At 34.9% G+C, this 22,867-nt stretch overlaps 2 protein-coding genes across 4 annotated transcripts; one reads left to right on the top strand and one right to left on the bottom strand.

Moving 5' to 3' along the window:
* The first annotated feature begins 201 nt into the window (after nt 1–201).
* Nucleotides 202–13,459, top strand: LOC143200365 (carboxylic ester hydrolase). Its single transcript, XM_076410846.1, has 11 exons — nt 202–338; nt 1,600–1,734; nt 4,539–4,697; nt 4,755–4,890; nt 4,947–5,141; nt 5,208–5,416; nt 5,477–5,615; nt 12,584–12,753; nt 12,811–12,940; nt 13,001–13,133; nt 13,195–13,459. The coding sequence occupies exons 1-11, from the start codon at nt 291–293 to the stop codon at nt 13,385–13,387; spliced, it is 1,647 nt and encodes a 548-aa protein (XP_076266961.1). The 5' UTR covers nt 202–290; the 3' UTR covers nt 13,388–13,459.
* A 590-nt stretch (nt 13,460–14,049) lies between these two features.
* Nucleotides 14,050–22,359, bottom strand: LOC143200342 (transferrin). 3 transcript variants are annotated; one of them, XM_076410833.1, is made up of 13 exons: nt 22,255–22,359; nt 22,114–22,207; nt 17,240–17,327; nt 17,009–17,133; nt 16,642–16,905; nt 16,326–16,584; nt 16,106–16,272; nt 15,806–16,055; nt 15,602–15,753; nt 15,361–15,549; nt 15,196–15,303; nt 14,475–14,740; nt 14,050–14,409 (listed from the first exon to the last, which is right to left on the bottom strand). In XM_076410833.1, the coding sequence occupies exons 2-13, from the start codon at nt 22,169–22,171 to the stop codon at nt 14,230–14,232; spliced, it is 2,106 nt and encodes a 701-aa protein (XP_076266948.1). In that variant the 5' UTR covers nt 22,172–22,207; nt 22,255–22,359; the 3' UTR covers nt 14,050–14,229. The 3 variants fall into 3 exon arrangements, with proteins under 3 accessions (XP_076266948.1, XP_076266951.1, XP_076266942.1); XM_076410836.1 differs by having other exon boundaries at nt 22,263–22,316; XM_076410827.1 differs by lacking the exons at nt 22,114–22,207; nt 22,255–22,359 and adding an exon at nt 21,487–21,780.
* Between the last annotated feature and the right edge of the window lie 508 nt (nt 22,360–22,867).

Below are 22,867 nucleotides of genomic sequence, written 5' to 3'. Positions count from 1 at the left end.
CCTAAGTCTTTTATGATTTTACATCACATAGATAATCGCAAAACTAGATTGATTTATTAGATTCTACGTCTTACGCAATGCAAAAATATCGATGAAATCTAAAGTAAATTGACTTTATTGATCTTAGATATTACTTGTGGAATGTCTACAATGATTATCAATATCTTTATATATTATTTTAGTAATTGACGCATGATTTTTAAGTATTGTACTTGTTAATTTATTGTAGTATAAAATTTGAGAGTCATATTTTTAGTTTCAATATCAACTCGTAATATATCGATGATATAATGGTGTCCAATCCAACCCTATTTTTTTTGTTTTTAATTCCTTGTTGTGTAAGTATAATCTCATTGTAAATAAATAAATGTAAGTGTAAGAGTAAGTAAATATAAAACATTGTTAAAAAAATGTAATTACTAGAAACATATTCTGTCAGAATATTTAATTTGCTGTGGGGTATATTTAAAAAATAATCTAAAGGAGCATTGTTTGGTGAATACAGTCAGTGGGGTAGGACAATTGTGTGCTATAAGATCATTGTTTTTTTATAGATTTATTAAGATGTTGTAATATTACAAAATCAGTTTGTCGTGCTTTTTCTTATGTTTCTCTTCCAAAATACTTGGCATAATTAGAAAAAAAAAATTATGTATTTGATGTGTTTGCATGTAGTCTGATCATTTTTTAATTTGCAAAGGCTTTTATTGATAAAATTGGCGCAACATTCCTAAAACATATTCTCCATCATTTTTTGCAACATTCATTCTTTTTGGAAATGCGTCGAAAGAACGGTGTTGGCTTGACAGCAATTCTATAATTGTTCTACTGCATTTCGAAGTTATATTGCATCGATCTAAACCGTGTCTGGGTAGGGCAGAATTCTCATTCGAACTGCAATGGTGTATTCTTAACAACTCTTGCAACATGTGGCCGAGCATTGTTATGCATGAAGATGTCTTTTATTCGAAATTGTATTACTGGCCTCTTTAGCAGAAATATATTGTAAAATTTCTTCGTTGACATCTACAGTTTAGTTCGGTTTCAGCAGTTTTAAATTTACTACATCTTGCCAAGCCCAAATAAGCACAGGATGACTTTTATACGATACCTCTTCGATGTTGATGTAGTATAACTCTCCTGAACTAACCACCTGTTTACTACATCCATTTATCATCTTCAGTCACAATACGCCACAGAAAACTTTTCGTTTTTTATATATTTCATAACTTATTACCCAAATTTACAACCTAAAACTGTTTTATGGTGAATGTTCAGCTTCAGAGCGATAATGCAAGATGCTATTGATCTACCTCGATAGTTCGTAAGAATTCCGAAGATGAAGATGAGGCGTTCACTTGAGTACTCATTACTATAATTGTCGATGAGCCTGCACTGCATATTTTCGAAAATAAAAACGTAAAATATGACGAAAATGGTACAATGGGAGGCATATTTTCAAAACGCATTAACTTTTAACTTACACAACTCAAATAAGTATTACTAGAGATGTGAGTCTTTAGTGCTATGTATTAGAAAAGGCCGTTATATTTTGCAACATGTAGATAAATTATAATATATTTAAATGCTTTGTTTCAGTTAGCCAACTTGGTGGTTAAAATACACGATGGGGAAGTTAGAGGAACTACATTTACGTCTCCTAATGGGCGGGTGTTTTACGCTTGGAGGGGAATCCCTTTCGGTCAGGCTCCAGTAGGCAAGTTACGATTTATGGTAGGTATTATTAAATTGACGTACAAATAGTTTTGGATCTCATTGATCAACTTTAAACAATTACCTCTTAACCTGGAATGAAATATGTAAATTCAAACAACGGTCATTACAGCTTACATTTTTGTACACGAAAACTAAATGACTGTTTTCTGTGAACTAATTTTTTTCTATAGCAAAATATACAGTAACTCTTGATTAGGTAATAACCATGCCTACAAGATACTGTCAATATATTTCAGGCTGTTCAAATAATCATAAGGTGATAAGGTTTCGAAGTATTATCAGCTTGCTACAGTAATACAGACATCAAGTTACATTTTATGATGCTAAATATATATAGTTTTTTTGGTAATAATTAATTTTATCATTTTATTTCCATATTTATTCCAACTCAAGCGAACCAGATCAAGCAGAGTAATTATAATCTTTTATGATGTAATTTCGGTTTGGTTGTGGTCTAACCACTAATTGTAAAATTAATGTCCGCTTATAATCGTAAAGCATTATTTTCTTATCAGAGTTTACAGTTATACCTAATAGGTGTGCTGATGAATTTTCAAAACATCTGTCCTGAATTTGTTTATTTACAGGGTCATCTTTTGCTTATTTTTGATAACGATATTAAAACTATACTTTTACGACTATTGTTGCTATATTCAAGATATTTCTACCAATTAATTAAGGAAAACAATTTTCCGTTATTTTGTTTTAATGGTTTTAGTTACGTCTTAGTTTAATAGGGCAGGTACTTAGATTTTCTAAAATAACTACCCATTTGTGAAACCGCATTAAGCCATTTATAGAAATACGAGATTTCCAGTTTGGATTGTGAAATCACAACTCGAAAATCAACCAAGTTTACAGAGTAACAGTGGTTGTTGAAAGGCATTCGAAGAAAAGAAACACTGCCCTGCAATATTTCAGCACGTCTCACAAGATTTTGACTGGGTATGGCATCTGGGATTAATATACAAAAAGAGCAAATTGCTACCGCGGAATTACTGTCGACTGCTAGAAAGAAAATGTAGAGTCTCGCATGAAGAGGCATTCTCAACATTTAAACATATTTCGGCTGGAGTTTCACAGGGTAGTGTCTTGGAACCACTCCTATAACAGTACTTGGCACATTTGACCACGACACAGTTATAATGGCAACAGATGTACTCTATCTAAGGCTGCAAAAGTACAAGTAGCAGTTAATAAAATCTACAAATGGACTAGAAACTGGAAAATACAGCTTAGTAGCTCCAAATCTGTTCTTGTTAATTTTGCGTTGCGGCCAAATGGCAAAAACGTAATTATATCACTTGACGGATGCCCGATTCCTCAAGCAAAATCAACAAAATACCTCAGAATATATCTCAGATTAGACTCATAGTCAAGCAACTGTAGTTAGTTGGAAGATACTCTCAACTTGACCTAAAATCAAAGAGATTGGTTTATCAGTCAATCATAAAGCCAATTTGGACCTATGTAGTTCAAATATGGGGTTCTCTAAGACATCAAACCAAATAGTAACCAACGCACCCAAAACAAAGTTTTACGATTAATTAGCAATGCTAATCGCTACGTAACTAATGAAGAGCTGCACAATAACCCCGAAATAGAATGGTTACACGAACTGATCCAAGATTTAGCCTTAAAACATGAAATAAGGTTGCTAAATCACATTAACGTTAGTAACGTAACAGCCACTGAACAACATGCAGGAAATCAGAAGATTGAAGCGAACCAAACGACACGAACTTGTGTAGGGTATAAGTGTATTCTTAATTTTAGCTTAAGCAGATTAGTTTTATTTTAATTTGGTATGATATATTAATCCCGTACTCGCCTTGCTTGTGTATTATTACAAGTACAACAAAAGAGTAGTAATTAATTAATTAATTAAATTGTAGGTTAGTCGTTTCCGACTAACGTACAATTTGTCTTTATGATAACTTAAATCTAGGTAAATAACTAGGAGGACCCATCGGCCCTATCTCAGTCTCTGGTGAAATAATGTTTATATATGTCACTGCTCTATTTTTTATTATATGCACCTCACTGCACAACACTGCACAAGATCAGATGGTTTGATTCTTTTGAGTCTGTGCCCTGCTATGGTAGTATCCAAAAGTTGCAATTCTTCAATATTCTCAATTTCTTGGCTGACTGTGAGTACCTGAAGGCCTGAGTGCCTGTTGTAATTTTCGTGGGGCTTCTTCATTATCGTCTCCAACAGCTATAATCGCAGTGTCATCAGCAAATGTAGCCATCGTAATATTCTCCATTTGTGGTATATCACAAATGAAGAGTAGATAAATCATTTGTCTCAGTACACTTCCTTGTGGTACGCCTGCTTTAGCTTCTTTTATTGTAGGGTAAGCTTCTTCTTGTGTAACTCTAAACATTATGGCTGTAATGTATGATTGTAGTAGTTCGGTGTGTTTTTTTGGTAACACTTTCTGTATTTTATGAACAAGACGTTCATGCCAAACCTTATCGAAGGCTTGTGTACATCTAAGAATATGGCTGAGCATACTTTTTTACTTTCGTTATAATTAATAAAAAAATAAGTGATCTCCTGTATAAAATGTTATCTTCATTAGGTAGTTGTATTCTAAAATCTATGTCTTCTAAACAGATCGGATGGTTTTAAATATTTTAGTCTATGCATTTCACCATTCATATTTAGATGATTATTAACATTGAGGTGCAAGACTCTTTTAAAGTACTTAACATAAATATTTTGAGTCACACTCGTTGTGGATTCTAGAGGGTCACTTCGTATACCATGTGAAGATAACATAAATTAATTTTAGCCACCAGTTAAAGCATTACCATGGAGTGGTATCCTAGATGCTTCATCAGACAGGTCTTCATGTTATACCATATTCGATGTATATCTCCCATCCCTGTTTTCATCAAGTGAAGATTGCCTCTATATTAACGTATATTCTCCTGTTAACGTCAATGATGTGGTGAGTAATTCCATTTTTTTTTAAATAAACACTTATTATAATAATTATTTCTTTTAGGGTTTTTCAAACTTGCCTGTTTTATTTTGGATATACGGTGGTGCTTATACTATCGGTTCTGGTAATTTCTCCGCCCTTGACCCGACGCCGCTCGTAAATGAAGATATTATCGTTGTTACTTTTAATTATCGCATAAGTAATAGGAGAAAGTAATTTGTTTACTAATATTATTCAGTGTTTATTGTTTTTTAGCTGCTTTGGGCTTCTTATCCACGCAGGATGACGTAATATCGGGCAATGCGGGCATCAAAGATCAGAACTTGGCTTTACGATGGACCAGAGACAATATCGCTTTCTTCGGCGGAAATCCAAATGATATTACCATTATGGGCGAGAGTGCTGGATCATTTTCCGTTGGTTATCATTTGGTCAGTCCGAAATCTCGAGGTACCAGTTAGAGGCAATCAAATAGCTGCGATTATTTTTTGTAAAATTATTCTTATTTTTTCCTAGGCTTATTCAAGGGAGCTATAATGCAAAGTGGCGTTTCTGCAAGTGACTTTTTTATAACCCACGACAATGCTATAACAGCCGCTTACGCTCTGGCTAAAATAATCGATCCTTCAATTACGACAGCTAACACCACCACCGAATTAAGAGACGTCCTACAAACTGCAACCCCCTTGGCTATAGTGTCGGCTCATGTTGCCAGCGGATTGGATGTAATTAGTTTTATAGATCTCTATTTATCAGGAAGATAATATAAAATATTACACTTTCAGTATAGAACAGTACTGGAACCACCATCAGAAGATGCGTTTCTCACACACCCGATGTTGGATTCCATCGAGAACGGAGATTTCGCCAGGGTTCCAGTGATTATTGGACACACCTCGGAAGAGTCACTTACTTTTGTCAATAGTAAGTTCCTAAATTAATGAGAGCTTATCGAAAAGTTTATTAAAACGAATTACTTATAATTCGGACGGAACACCACCTTAGGCGTTTGAACAAGAAATAAACTTTATTTGCACATCGCCCTCTACCAGTTATTCTTTTTCGTTTTTTATATTACAAAAACTGTTACATTCTATATATATAGAATCCTTAGAAGTTATAACTATAACCAAACCAAACCTAGGTTAACTTAATCTAGAATTCATCGGCCCTATCTTAGTCCCTGGTGTAATAATGTTTATGTATTAACACTACTGTTTTTCTATTAAATGCAGTTCACCACACAAAATCAAATATTTTGCTGTTCTGGTGTTATCTAAGAATTGTATTGCTTCGATATCGACATGAGAATGGAGATAGTGCTCATGTCTCCTTACAACTATCTTGATTTCCTGGATGACAGTCGGTATCTGAATCTCTTCTTCTGGAAAATTTGTATAGTATTTGTATTATTTTTGGCGGAACATCCCCATAATCGAATTCCGTTTGTCCATATGGGTTTCAATACTTTCTTATATAATAGTAATTTATTATGTACTGATAATTGTAATTTTCTTCCAATTTTTTTGCTTAATCTCTTAGAACGTCAACAATCTGCCCGTGGGCAATAAGTATTATTATATGATTTCCATTATATAATATAACTATCCTGTCATGTAGAAGATCACTTCAGTAAGTGATCTGCTGTACAACTTATAATCTAAATCTTATTCTAGATACTATTCTCACTTATTTTAAAGTCTATCCTAACTTATGCTAAAGACTATATCAACTTATTCTAGAGATTATTATATCTCACTCTATGTGTCTATTAATCATTTCATATGGTCGTGTTCGTTTGAGCCTATGCACTACATTGTCATCGCGCACATTTAACTGTTAGGCGAGTGCATTGTGATGCACTAATACTCTTTCAGAGTACTTCGCTCTAACACTTTGAATCACACTCGTTATGGATTCTAAGGAGATATCGCGCTGAATCAGTTTGTTGGATGCGTAAATATGGGGCATCTACGATATATATACAGCAAAACCTTGTTATCTAATGATAATGTAGATGTACGCCCTATCAGCCAATACGTTTGGTTTAGTTTAAGCCCAAGCTGCTTGCGTTTTGTCACTATATGTTTTTCCATGTCAAACGTCGATTTAACGTTGTCTGCTTATGGAAGTTCACGATTATTGAATTTTACTGAGGGATATGTTCTTATACAAAGGGTGAATATCACATGGGTATATTTTGTCTCATTTGCTTTGATACGCTACGTTTTCAGTTGGAGTTTTCTTGTGGCTGATATTGGATGACTGTGATGATAAAACCGCTGTATCGTCAGCATATGTTGCAGCAGTATGTTTTTTGAGGTTGGCAGGTCATACAATAGATATAATAATGGCTGCCTTGCCGAACACCCGGACATATTGGGTGTAGGTCAGTGTATTCGTCACCCTGTTTGACAGTAAATGTCTGCGACGTATGATTTCAGCAGTTGAAAGTGCGTATGAGGCCAAAGCTTTTTCAATTTAACATGCAGTCCAGGGTGCCACACCTTGTCGAAGTCCTGAGATACATCGAGAAATGCAGCGGAGCAATATTTTTTAGCGTTTAAATTTTTATTAATTGGATTAACTAATTCTTCCAATTAAGCAATATATTTTTCTATTTTAGAATTTAATTAATTTCGAGACACTTATCGTTGTTGCGATATGGAATTTAAATATTATTTATTATTATTGGTGCTCCTGCCATCTGATTTTGCGTAAACTGTACATACACAGATTTACTTTCGTGAATTTCTATTTTTCAAGTTTTAGTCCAATTATTTAAATTGGCACTTACCTGTTGTAATTTTTGCGTGGCTTCTTCGCCTTCGACAGCAAGAATCAGCAAATGTATGCATCGTGATGTTCTCATTTATGGTATATCACATGTGTAGACTAGGTAAAGAATTTTTCTCAATACAATTCCTTGCAGAACATCTATTTTATTTTCTTTTATTGTAGAGCAGGCTTCCTCGTACTTGACTCTAAACATTCTAGCTGTAATGTAAGCTTTTAATAGCTCAGTGCAGTGTTTCCGTAACGTTTTCTGTAGCTTATGAACAAGGCCTATATAGCTGAATATACCTTTTTAACTTCATAGGCTTTCTAAATGATGAGAATATAATTTTACTCAATAATCTGGTCGAAGAAGTCTACAAATGTCTCAGATTAACAAACATATTGAACAATTAACTTTATTTATGGATATAAATCCTTAACGAAGTGATACTTTATTTCAATATGCTTGCTTTTCTTTGAACACTTAAAAACTCATACAAATAGAGCTCGCAGAAACTATCCACTAGCGACCCTCCAACTTTTCGATACAATTTTTGTAGTACGATTTATTCTTTGCTTCAAAATAGGCCTCAGTTCGATCACCTCTTCATTCGACGAAAATTTCTTCCCAGCGAGCATTCTCTTGAGATCCGAGAACAGGAAATAGTCGCTGGGGGTCAGATCTGGAGAATACGGTGGATGAGGAAGCAATTCGAAGCCCAATCTATGGATTTTTGCCATCGTTTTCACTGACTTGTAACAAGATGCATTGTCTTGGTTAAACTCGGGGTTTATTACGCTTGATCATCTTCAAACACTATTCCGAATCATCGACTCGTCGTTATTTTTGGTCAAAAATGAGCTCGCGCGGCATCCACGTCAGAACTTTTTCATACCCAAATATTCTGTGAATGATCAGATGTACACGTTCAGTTGATATCTTTAGAGTGTCTGATGTTTCATTCAATTTCAATTTACGGTCATTCTAAATCATTTTGTGGATTTTTTAATGTTTTCGTCGGTAACAACCTCTTTTGGGTGTCCACTGCGTTCACCGTCTTCGGTGCTCATTTCATTACGTCTAAACTTAGCATACCAATTTTTGATGGTTGGTTTTTCCTGGGGCATTCGGTGTGTTCGGAAACTCGGCATCGAGCCAAGTTTTTGTTTCAACTGTATTTTTTCCTTTCAAAAAACAATATTTTATCAACACGCGAAATTCCTTTTTATCCATGTCTTTCACAATAACAAAAGTTGCTTCACTCAAAATGTTATAATTCACAAACCAACGATCCGACAGCTCTCAAATTTATACACGCATCTTTTGAGAGTTTGAGCTAACTAAAAAACATATGGATTTAATTCTGGTAGTGCCATCTATGTGTCAGGCCGGGGACTTTCCAATTGACCTGTTATATATTAACGCATTCTTAATAAATATTAAAAAATAAATTTTTTTGTGTATCATGGCCTGATCTTTCAAACCTTAATTTGTTCACCCTTTCAGTAAATCTTGTCTTCCAACATTTTTAGTAAATTTCTTACAGTTTGGTCAAACAATGCTCGATTTATCTCTCGATTTTAATTATCGGTATCATGTTTTGGTAGTTAGGCCCTCTGTTTTACTGATGTAGATATTTTTTATTTATTGTTCCTTTTAAAAATGCGATTCGAACTCGCGTCAGTACTTTTGTGACCTGCACATAGGTCCGTAACTGAACCATCCTCTTCATTGGTTTTTACGTTTTTTTTTATCCTACCGACAACACTGGACCACAAGTTTCTAGTTTTCTAGGATTTCATTGGTCTTTGGGTGCTCTTATAATCCATAACTTAATTCCGCCATCTATTGCAACCAGCCACCATATATATATTTTGTATCCATCCAGCTACTCGGGCTCTTACTAATTATTCTTCTTCTGTTTGTCCATATTAGGAATGGGCTTTTTTATCGACATAAAACTTATATAACAAATTCTACATGTTTCCCTCCTAGATCTTCCTAGAGTAGAAGTCATTAGTTCAAAATAAATTTGAAAGTGATGAGTCGGTAGTAGTTAAAATAATATTGTAAATAGATAAATAGGTTTAGGTAGGTATTAAGCCAAATTGTGTGTATATAGTAGAATATAAGATACGTGTAGTAGATGGGTTTAATAAGGTTTTTGTTTATTTTTATTTAGTTATTACAAGGATTATTATGTTCATATTTTAGTTTAAAACGTTTTTTTGTGTTAAAAATCTAGGTTTGATTATTTTTTAAATTATTAATCAGTTCCTTATTCATTTTTTGAAGTCGGTTCAATAGTTTTTGTTAAACATATTTTATCTCTTTCTTGGTCCAATTAATCCCCAAATATGTCGTTAATTTTATTTATGAATAACTTATATTAGTACTACAATCCTGAAATAAATTAGGACTATAGAATTAAATTATTTAAGTGAAAGGAATAGTACAAAATAATAAGATATAGAGATTGATGAGACTAAAATAATTATAACATGTTAAAAAATTGGGTATCATTATGGTATAAAGTTAAAGATAGTATTCAATTACTTAATCTAATTAATTATTATTATTAATTATTAATAAGTAATGACGATGAAATTTACAGCGAGAATCCAAAGCTAAAAAGTTGAGTTGAGATGTGTACCGACTTTAATTGAATATGTTTATTGAAGTATTGCTGCGAAAAAAACTATCAATAGCGAGTAGTAGACGTATTATAAAGTCATCTTCTTATATGATAACGCTCGCCTAGACATTGAACAGTGTTGCTGCTTAAACGTGATGTTCCACCACACCCAGCGTTATTACAAGACGTAGAGCCTTCTGGTTCGAAATGTTGCAGTTACAGAAAAAGAATAAGTATGACGATGATTGGATAGCTACTAAACCAACATTGTTCTTTCGAAATGATATCGCCATGTTGCCAGAGAGATGGAAAATATTTTGATTAATATATATTGTATCAATTGTTCTCATTATGCCTCATTAAAATAAAAATTTAATTAAATCGGATATATAACACAAATATGGCCGTTATTTAATAAGTTTTGAAATAACCCAAGAGGGAAATGACATAATAGATTTTTTTTCAGTAAAATTTCTGTGCCCTGTTTTTCAGTGTTTCTCTGTGGGTGTACAGATCAGTTCATTTTAAATAATTTTAAATTGACAAGAGGCAATGTGAAAAAAGGAATAGAATAATGATCCCAAATAGGTTTCATCGTATTTTAAAATTTAGAAAAGAACATTGACACAATATGATAAAAGTAATTGGTTTATTCCTATTTCATCCCATTATTTTCATTTCAAAGGCTCAAAGAAAAGAAACAAGAAGAAACTTTTTTTCATTATGATTGAAAAATTTATTCTGCTAAATGGTGACCTCGATGCAAGTTTCGGCTCTTTTTAAATTTCTTCAATTTCCCGATGAATATTGCCTTTAAGATGTTGAATCGCTGGGGGCTTATTTATACAAGAGATTTTTCTGGCGATGCCAAATCGCCACTTCGCCATATTAGTCTTCGTGGAAAAACTTTATTCAGTAATTCAATTCTTGAACGAGTTCTGTGTGTTGCCGCTCCATCTTGCTGAAGCCACATGTCTAGAAAATTTCGAATCATTTCTTGGTACTGTTCAGCAGTAACAGTAACTGCAACACCTTGGTCATTTTCAAAAAATAAGGACCAATGAGGTTTCCAGCATGAATACCACATCATAGAGTTGCTTTTAGTGGATGCAATGACGCTTCATGATTTAATTGAGGATTCTGTGTTCCCCAAAACTGACTGTTCTGTTTATTGACCTGGGCATTGAGAAGGAGATGGACTTCATTGCTCATTATAATTTAGACCTTAGGATTGCACTACTGTACTCAACTCGTTAATTAGGATCTCTCGGTAGCAATTTTTGGACTAATTGAATTTTGTACGAGAACATTTTCAAATCAGTTTTCAAAATTCGCCTTAAACTGCGTCCAGAAATATGTAACTGGGGACCACGTCTCCGAATTGATGTTTCTGAAGACTCTGCAATACTATCGCGCATCAGAGCCACATTTTCGGCGTTACGAGACGTCCGTTGTCTCCAAAACGAGGCCTGTGTCTGTTGTCGTACCGTACTGTGAAAAATTCGCATGTAAACATAAATTGTGGTTTTGTGAGGCACTGGACGATTAGGATATCTTTGACGCAATTTCCGCCGAGTGCCAATAATGGAACGATTTTTCAAAAAATATTGTCACTATTTTTGCTTGTGGTGTATATTTATCCATAATAAAATTTGGACGTCTACACAATACAATGGTTAAAGCGAAACTGAGCTAAATGTCACATAACCAAGATGGCGCGCAATCAAAATGGTAGCGGGGCTTTTGTCGCACTTATAATTCAAGCAATCTTTATCAACTATTTTACAATCGCACTATTTTTAAATGCAATAATAATTTCATGTAATAATAATCTTATCATTCTTAATAATTAATCAGGAATATTTAACTGTCAACACTGTCGTGTTACTTACCGACCTTCAACACACTAGTTTAATTCTTACTAAGATTAGACTTTTTTAAACGACCTTTAGCCCCAGCGAGATATATTCTTAGTACGTTATTGTCGACTAGCTAAACTCTTAGATCGCACGGCTATCCGCTGGATCTTAGATTATTACTCGTTGAAATTTGAAGTTCAAAAATCTTGAGCAAACATTGAGAGTTCTGTAAACATAAATTCGGCAGCTTATTTCCGTCTAGGAAGGTAGAGCCGATGCGTTAAAAATCAGTCGAACGTGACTAGTTAGACTAAAAATAGCGACCGAAACAATTGAAAAGTAGTCAATTACAAAATAACCAATAGTTCCCAACGCTAGTGAACATATAATTTTAAGTAATGATGCACCAAACATCTACTACGCATTCATCCTTACTACTAGTAGGCGTTTTTGTCGATTTATGAAGACGTTAAATTTTAACATCAATTTTTGCTTTCGTTAGTTAACTGGACGACGACTCCGACACTTTGGTGTCTTTGTTCGCTACACGACCTTCCCCATATGTACCCATACATCCCTGGTTTTAAGAGACATTAGAGTAATGTTGAATATTTCACAGCTCTCGAAAATGCACAAGCACTTGCGGCGTCTAGCGATTCAGACCCTGAATCGTTGATTCCTGCTATGCCGTTGCAGCCGTGGGTAAATAAAAGGGCACTGGGCGAAGAAATTAAGAGGTTTTACGTGGGAGACCTATCATTTTCCGAAAATTTGGCCGAAATTCTAAACGTGAGTATAACTTTTGGTGTGGATTATCTCAAAATAATAGTCACGTCATTTTATTAGTGGTATAGTGACCAGTTATTTGTCAGGTCTAGCTACAAACAGGCACTAGTTCAGTCATCCTACTCTCCAGTTTATTTCTACCAGCTTTCTTTCTATGGTTCACCGAGTCAGGGAGGCCTTTTAGTACCGGGTAATAAAACAACTACATATGTAATAAAAATTATGTGTCTTATTAATTTTTTTATTCTAGGGGCTGGTAAAGTTGGCCATGCAGCAGATCTCGCATATCTTTTCAATACTACTGGGATGAGTTTGCAAACCGAAGCTGATTTCGTAACTAGAGAGAGAATGGTAACTCTCTGGACCAATTTTGTGAAAACATCGTTAGTACCACTTTGTAATTACTGCACAATTTAAAGATCTAATTTATTGTATCCCCAACAGAAATCCAACACCTCCCAATAGTCATTCCGATGTTCTGAAAAACTTCCATTGGGAACCTGTTAGCGCCAATAATTTTCAGATTTTAGATATAGGCGATGATCTTCAAATGACTCCTACTCGAAAAGTGACTGACTTGGTTTTCTGGGACTATATTTGGGATACCTATTCGTACAGACCGTATAATAATTATTAAGTATATATAGTTAAAAAAGAATTGGTTAAAGTAATTATTGTAATCATTAATAATATATATTTGTTGTAAAAATTAGGCAACTTAATATACACTTCCTGTATATGCAACACAATATTTAATACTACATTATCTTAGCACCTATAGATGGCATCGTCGGTTGTGAACGCTTTTCGTTCTCTGCTTCAAAAAGTTTAATTTCGTATGGAGGCATAAACAACATGTGTGTTACAATGCATATTTTATAATCAAATTAATAAACATGTAAATTGATCAACAACGAATAAGTGTATTTTTGAAATAATGGTGTTTCAGTTATATTCAATGCCGCTACTCTCTCGGTGTTTCAAAAAAAGACTCTTGCTAAATAAATGAACGATAAGTATTCAAATATACTTAAAAACACTCAAATACAAAGAAAATAGCAGATATAGCTGATCGATTGAAAGCAAAATGTGGAACAGCAGTGTATATAGAATGACGATATGTATTGGTATGTTAATAAAATTATCCCATATTTACTATTATTATTATTAATTCATTATTGAATCCAAATTGCTGAAACATGTTTGTAATATTTAATAAATATAAAATAAATATTTTATAACATAATGTACCAAGTTGAGTGCCGTTAATGGTTATTCTGATTGCAAAGTGCAACAATGTTTCGGTCTCAAAAATGTATTTATTACCAACTATGCACATATGGATGACAAATATTAGGATATTAAAAAAATAATTTATAGTAAGAATAAGCTTATAAAATCGACTTAAAACACGCCTAAAGATACTTTATAAAATATACAAGTTAAAAAAGTAATAAATATTGCCATTATATAATTAATTTAGATCTTACGAACTAGTAATATACATAATAACAAAAAGGCCAGATTAGATAACGTCATAATGGCACTGGATGCAGCTTCGGTCCGTTTAAAACAACTTTCAGAGTTAGATAATAGTTCCTGGTAATTTGCGATGTATACATTGTTTCCTCCACTTATTGTGATGCCAGGTGTGGAGTCCTACAAAGTGAAGAGAAAGAAATAGAAAACTAAATTAAGCTCAATTATAGTATGTGTATACTTACTGGGAAGAGCAGATCTTTAATGTGATTAAATCTTTCAAATACTTTGAAAGCCTTATTTAGATTTTGTCCAAAGTCCTTTTCGATGCTTCGTAACAATTGAACAATATCATTGAATTTAGGATTATCTTGGCGAATAAGTACTTCTCCAGCAGTTATGATTATTAATGGATTAACGTCGTTCGAATAGAAATCAAAAAAGTCAATGTAACTTCCGTTTTTGGCTACGCCACGTATTATTGGAGGTATCGTCCTATCGCGTGGTATATCTGCAATATTAATATTATTTACCACCCTAGTACAAATGTGTTTGTATCTTAGGTATTGAGATGGATTATATTGAGATTTATAGTTTATTGGGCGTACCTATGATTTGTGCTATTGCATGATTTGCATTTGTCTCCTTTATATTTAGTTGCATAACGGTTCGTCACTTAGAAATATTGAAATCAAATACTAGTACAGACCATAAGAAATATGCAAAATATGTTTAGAAATATGTTATGTAATGTGTACAGCTAGACGAACCTTCAGTAATATACATACACATGAATAAGCGTTATTTTATTTAAAAAAAACAAAAGTATGGTTACGCACAGAACATCTGATAATAAAATTAATATAATAATAATAATAACAATAATAATACGTTTATATAACTCTCCATTCGGCAAAATAATTTATTATTTAGTTTACGCCTAATACTAGAACTATTTTAACTTACCATTGACCGTTACCACCGCATAATCACCATCTCCAGCAGTTAAACAATCAAGTGCACCAACACTGCCATAATATTTGTTGTGATAATTGCCGTTACAATATTTAGCCGCTATTAATAAAAAAAAACATTGTTGGGGTTCCTAATTTCTCATGAATTGTAACTTACTTCTGTTAGCTAACAATGGAACGCAGTTGGCACAAAAGCGATCAACGTTTGTATTGGGTATTTCTGTTTCAGCTTCGTTGGCACCTGGTGCACAAGAATCTCCAACAAAACTGCTCAAAGCTTCACCATAATCACAAGTTGATTCTATAGCTCCATTTCTTATTAATACATCCAGAAGCGTAAGCCATTCTGAAGTGGAACATTTTATAGTTCACGTAACATTGACATAGCACATTTGTACCTTTTCCTCCATATTCAGGCAGACACAGGCGTTTGTCCTTTAAGTTTGCAAAGTTTCCATTAAACCAGGACGTGTTATCCCTAACAATCAACGCGATCCTTGAGAGTTGTCTACGATCTGTTTCAAGATAAGCAATTTTGGTCAGATTTCTCCTGAAAAAAAAAAATTTTATTTAGTGTTGCAAAAAGATTTTTTCAAACTCACTTTCTGGCTCTGTATCCATAGTCAGCCTCTACGAAAGCAATATCTCCTACGCCGTTTTTAATGTTGTCCATATTGGAAACTGTATCGTTATCTGCGCTTTTGGCACATGAAATTACAGGTTGAAGACCTACGTTGACTGCCGCCTGTCGTAACCACTGGCATTTCAACCATTCGTCGTCATTGGTAACTGACCAAAGAACAGTGCGAGAACACTGGATGTTTGCACTAATTGATGGTATTTCTCGAAAACCTACAAAAAGGTTTATTTCATTCTAAGTTAAAATTATTGCTGATATTTACCGGAAACATATTGTGAGAGAGATACTGGATTGATTAAATTAACATTACTCTGTATATTTAAAAGACGAGTAAGGCTAAGCTCTACACGATTATCAGAAGGAGGAATGCCCTGTACATATGTTGATAACTCTTTCTTGATGTAATCTGTCATCTGCACTGCGCTAGCTCTGGGAATAAATAAAATTCAGCATCCATAAAATTGTATCACAGTAATTTTTACCTGGAAGTGACAAAAACTCGCTTAGTTTGATTGGTCCAAACACATTGTCTAGAACTAATTGTTCCATTTGGGCATAGATATTGAAACAGTTGTGAATTAGTGGTGTTACTTAAAAATTCGCTAGCGTATTTAGCTGTTGTTAGTGCCAAGCTTCCATTTCTCTCCACCAGGCAAGTGAGTGTGTCTTTAAGGGGCTCCTGGTAAACTACATTGCACCCTTGGTCTCCACATAAGTCACAAAGATTACTATAAGTGGCTTCTGAAAAATGTAGACGGTCGTCAAATTATTTACCATCAATGAATGAACGAATCTTACTGAGCTGTGCGTCAATGCTATCATCTTCACTCCATTTACCAGGCCTACAAGAGCTTTGGAGATGTCCAGACAAAGCTTCAAATTTCTGTTCCAGAAGTGTAGTGTTACTGGCGCAACTGTACTTGATAATCTTACGGTCTAGTTCTTCAGTCACATATTTTGTTATTAGTTCGCTATGGGCGTACCCGGGATGGCAGTACCGAAGTTCTCTATCGTCTAATCCATTTTGCCCATTTCGAATCAATACGACGGTTGCATAAGTTTCTGAAAAATAAAACTTTTCGAATGATACAATTCATGACGTGTCCTGTTTTACGGTTAATTAATTTGCGTTCTACTATTAAAATATTATTAAAATATATGCTACCTTGTGCAAATTCCGCGATTACAACGGCTTGATCCGTGGTCAGAGCAGCACCGAGAAGTGCCTCTTCTGGCTCCAGCACTGTCAAGACCGGATTCCCAGCGCCGGCTGACAATATACAGTCAACCCTAAGCACAATCTTAATTAATATCCAGATATTTGTTGTCGCGGTAAATTGAATTTTGATTAATAAAGCTCTCCCAACTTTATAGTCGTTTTCATTCTTATACTTACTTTGATGAAACACCCTGACATGCAATGACATTATCGCGTTCAATTTGCTGACAAGCGTCTCGGTTTTCCTGATCGATGCATAATTTGTCTGCAATGAAAACAACATATCAAAAGTGGTAACATGACAAAAAAGTGGTAAAATCATACGATTTAACTGTTTTAATTATCTGTTCCATAATTTTCGCAATAACATTGCAAAAATAAGAATAACTTTCCTCAATACATTTTTGTGTTGAACAAGTAGGTAAAATATTAACAGACACGGACTTTCAGCAGTGCTGCTTTGCTTTCAGTATGAGGGAACAAGAAGATAGAAACTTTAATACATCTTATTTGAATTGATAATATAAAAAAGTGAAAAATATAAAAAAGGATAAAAGAGCCATAGACAATTTTGATTATGTTTCCCACGCGATATGTTATCTTATGTTTTAGCTTTTTGATATTATATAATATTTGTATGTATACAGAATTTTATATTAATAAATGGTTTTGAAAAATTACATTTTGTATTTATTTGAAATTTAATTGGTCAGTAGAATGTGACATCAGAGGTTCGTCGCGTGATGCGTATGAAATCGTCGACCAATGAAATTCAGCGAAATGACGTTCTCAGCGTCTTCCTGCTGAGACCACGCAAAACAATTCTGAAATTATTTGTATTAAGTTAACACTCTATATATTACTATATGTTTTTCATTAATATTGTGCACCCTTGATGTCACATTTCTGAAAAAAAAACCCTTATGATGTATCTAAATATAAAATCTATTTGTATTATAAAATGCTTGGTTAGCTTTCTTTGTAGCGACCGCTACGCCCCTTTAGGCCACCACGCATTCACCTACACCAAGTTCAAAGGTTGGCAACGCCGGTGGATTGGTACCATGCGGTTCCCGGCTATAAAAGACCACCACGACGACGTCTCGCTCTTCGACTCTGCTCCAGGAAACATTCCTCAAACCATCCATCCGTTTTTCGATACCGAATTATAAAATCTACAGAAACGATAGAACCACTGCCAATGGTGGTGGAACCGCAATCTTAATTAAAAAGGGAATCCGTCACTTCTTATTACCGTCACAACATACGAACAGTTTTGAATTAACTTCCATCTCAATTGTTCTATCAGACAGGCCAGTCAAAGTCACTTCTATGTATCGGAAATGCACGGATTACGACCCCTCCGAATTCAAGACCGTGTTCGAGGGTGATGTAGCCAAAATTATTGGCGGCGACTTCAACGCACACCACCCTTCGTGGAGCACCCTTCGAACTAATCAGGCAGGGGTTGATATCGACCGACTGAGCTCGGATCTGGGTCTAGGACTGACAATCCCAGCAGAACCGACACACTACCACAATCTGCACACATTTCCATCAACAATTGTACGATGAGTTCTCGATGAAATGGACTCCGATCACCGCCCGATTACTTTGACGGTGGGAGACTCCCGGATGATCAAAACCCTGTATGGAAAACAAACCCGAAAAACCGACCGGAAACTATTTCAAGAGATCCTACTGAAAACAGGTCCAATCCTCAAAATAAGCAACCGCGAACAAATCGAGGAAGCAATTATCAAGCTCACAAATGATATTCAAAATGCTCACAAACAGGCAACGGTCACAATTCCACCTTCGCAAGGCAATTACAACACAGCATTGCCGCCAAATATCAGGGAATTAATTCTCCATAAGAACAGACTCCACAGAAGAGCTCGTGTAACCTTAGACCCCGACGATAAAAGAAAGGCCAACGAGGCATCCAGTCAAGTCCGTGAGACAGTCAAAGTCTGGAGAGAGGAGAAGTGGGACTCACTTCTCTTCAATCAAAGACTTGACGCACTCGCAGACATATGGAGAATCTCGAAAAGTCTAGCGGGGAAAGTCAAAAAAGACATCCCCCCCCTGAAATCTGAAGGGTCATGTAACTTCGCAGTCTCAGACAGCGAAAAAGCCGAGCTCCTGGCCGAATCGTTCGAAAAACAAATGGAACCACTCGAAACAAAAAAGTCATCAGAGAGGCCAACAATCTAGGGAAAATAGCGCCTCCAAATTATCTCCAAAACCATCTAGTTTCACCAAAGGTGTTACAAAAAATCATCAGCAATCTTAAACCCACAAAGGCACCTGGATACGATGAAATTTCAGTATTCCAACTCAAAAAGCTCCCACACAAGCAGCTCTCGGAATTAACCAACATCATAAATTCCATCATGCGGCTGCAACACTTCCCAAAAATTTGGAAACATGCACACATAGTCGTGATTCCGAAAAAAGGAGCAGATTCTTCGCCTTCAGACTACAGGCCCATCAGCCTGCTTAGTTCAATGTCCAAGATTGCTGAAAGAGCGATCCTTTTTACACTCAACCGGTTCACTGAGCAGAACCATATCATACCAGATGAACAACACGGGTTGAGAGCCAAACATTCATGTGCACATCCGACCACTAGATTGGCCGCAGAAATTCACTTCGCTATGAAGAAAAAGCGCAAGCTCTGCGCGGTCTTTTTAGACCTAACAAAAGCGTTTAACAAAGTATGGCATGGCGGCCTAAAACACAAAGCCATCGAAGCAGGTTTACCCGAAGACCTGATAATTTTACTGCGTTCCTTTTTGTCGGATAGATCCTTTCAAGTAAAGATCGGTAATACACTCTCCAGTCCTAAATCAGTCAAAGCAGGAGTCCCCCAAGGTTCCTATGGCTAAGGATTATTCAACCTCTTCATGTCAGACATCCCAATGAAGAAAGATTTGGAAACCGCCCAATACGTGGATGACACAGCTTTCTTCACCAGTTCCCGTTCTGTAGATGCCGCTCACAGAAAACATCAAATTCAATTAAATGCCGCAGTTCAGTGGTTAAATTTCTAGAGGTTGATTACCCCCAAAAAAACCCAGGCCATAATCTTTCACAATCAGAGAGACATCCGCGCCTACCAGCTGAGAGTGGAAAAAGTCTCAATCCCGTGGCGACAAAAAGCCACATATCTCGGCCTCATCTTTGACCGTAGATTCCTATGGTCATCACAGATAAATAAAGCAATCTCCAAAAGCTACAGTGTCGCCACAGTGCTTAACCCTCTCATCTGTAGAAAAAGTAAATTGTCTCCGATGATTAAAGTTTTGCTTTACAAGCTGCTTATCAGACCCGCCATGATATATGGATCTAACACTTGGTATCGGTTTATCAGGCCGGAACTAGTGAAAAAGCTTCAAGTAGTGCAAAATAAACTTCTTCAGAAATACCCAAATTCATCGGGATACTGACACACCAGAAATAAGAAGGTTCGTTTTCTCCTTATACAAGAAATTCCACGAAACCTCAGCTCTCTCCAACAATTCCCACATCAGGTAACCCCGAAGGCTGTCACCCCAAGCGCGGTTCTTCATGCCGCCAAAGGTTCTCATACCCCAAAATAAAGCACCTCGGGAAATTCACGGGAAATCCTCACTTATAAATTGAGTTAACATCAGCAAGGAAACCTTTTCAGCTGGTAAATCAGGTCCAAAAAAAGGACGTCTCGCTCTTTTTTTTTCTCTACCGCCTTGTAACAGTATCACTTCTACAGCGCTGTCGTACTCCCTTAGCATTAACCTAATATCCTGTCAATTCTTCTGTCGACCACATTTATCGTTTAATATCGCAATAAACAAGTATTTCTTCAATCAGTACTTTTAGTTTTCGTGCAAATTCCTTCCAAAAATAGTAGTGAGTGTTCTGACAAACAATCGCATCGACAGCCACACATTTCGACCGACCAATCTGCCCGACGAACATTCCTACATATTTTTTTTAGGTTATTGAATTCTATTTTTAGGAATGTTTTCAATTTATACCTAAAAATGAAATCCCATAAACTTATTTATTTAAGAGTTTAAATATGATTCATTAGTTTACTAAATATGACTATACTGTTAAGTGATATTTTAAATATTACATAAACAATATAGAATAGGGTTTCATGATCACTATATCTTAAGGACATCGCGATTAACTATCATATTTATTTTAGCTTTATTATTATACGTTTCACGGCTAATAAATTCAACGTATTTTATAGTTACATGCTTTTTAGAAACGTATCATTGTAATATTTATTGCAACAGCGTTATTTATTACTGCTTATGGTGATACTATTAAAAAATAATTTGTAAATGTTTTGGATTGTCGAACGTAACATTCCGTCAAATATATCCCATATATCGTGTAAAATGTGTTGAGAAAATACAGATACTTACTTGTAACAACGTTTTCACAGTGAATCAAACTTGTAATGTAAAAGCATATAAGTAAAACAAAACAAACTACCGACATGATATAACCTCAACACGTTAACACGTTAAATACATAATAAAAACAGATGATAGCTGTAACTGATTCATTTTAATATAAAAGTGCTATTTACAATAAAGTTAGGATGCGTTATTACGTGTTTAAAATAAAAATATAATATTCTTTAATCCTTGTTTTCAAAGTAAATTGTTATTATTCCTTTGAACTAAGATATAGTAGGTTGGACAGGAGTATTGTGCGATGTTGCCAATATTATGCGGTTTAAAATAATCAATAAAATTGTATACATGTATCGATTTTTTTAAAAATATTGCCGTGAGTCATGTTTTTTTTTATCAATTTTCAGAATTTTATAATATATGCTGAATATGGGTGTGGGCTCTGAAAATAAGATCTTCACCACAGGATTCATGAGGCAAATAGCCATGATAAAATCCTGTTTGGATATGCTCATGCTTACTTATAGGTGAATAAGATTTTGTCTTCGTTACGATAAGGGATTGATGCCCATACGGTCATTATAAAAATTTATATTGGATACTTGGTATGTTATATCAATATGAAATACGTACCAATGGCCTTTACCAAAATGAACTGGCACAGAAGAGTCAAAAGGATCACTTTAGCCATCTTCCGATCCCACACACACACAGTGTTACACTGAAACTGAAATGAACCATTATTTGTAATTACAAAGATAAGATAACTCCTACCTAAATACCTGATGATTTATAAATAAATAAGATGGTTTATGGAGATTTCGTCAAAATACGTTATGATATTCAATTACGTATTGGATAGTATTGGTGTTTTTCCAGTTTCGAAAATATTCGCTACGCTCTGACTAATATTATATATAAATATATCCGGTAAAGACCGTCGTATAGGATTAGGGAAATAATCAAGATAATTGTATTTATAAATATAATAGTGACACATGAATGTTCCTGGCATACTCTTGTTTATATTAATTTGTCGTTAATTGCAAAGCAATTTCGTGACGACTTTTGTCGGAATAGTCTACATATCGGGGGGTTCTCTTTTTTTCGCTTTAAAAAGGTACTTATAGAGAATTATACAGAACACGTTATTTATACGTTTAAACACGTTAATAGCTAGTTAAGATATATTTATTCAGAGTATTGGCAATTTGATTTTATAAATATTTAAGCAACTTATGGATGTCATTCCAAAAGAACAATTTTTCCTCCGACCTAAACTCTAAAGTCCATTCATCGAGCTAGTCTGCAAGCGCATGCTCCATCGATTCGAGGTGGTAGTCAGATGAAGCCAGGTCTGGGGAGTACGGCGGGTGTGATGAAACTT

The sequence above is a fragment of the Rhynchophorus ferrugineus genome, unplaced genomic scaffold (assembly GCF_030347505.1).
Source record: "Rhynchophorus ferrugineus isolate W39M unplaced genomic scaffold, kcgeb_rfMv2 rfM1, whole genome shotgun sequence".
NCBI lineage: Eukaryota > Metazoa > Arthropoda > Insecta > Coleoptera > Curculionidae > Rhynchophorus > Rhynchophorus ferrugineus.
This window is presented reverse-complemented; position numbering and strand designations above follow the sequence as displayed.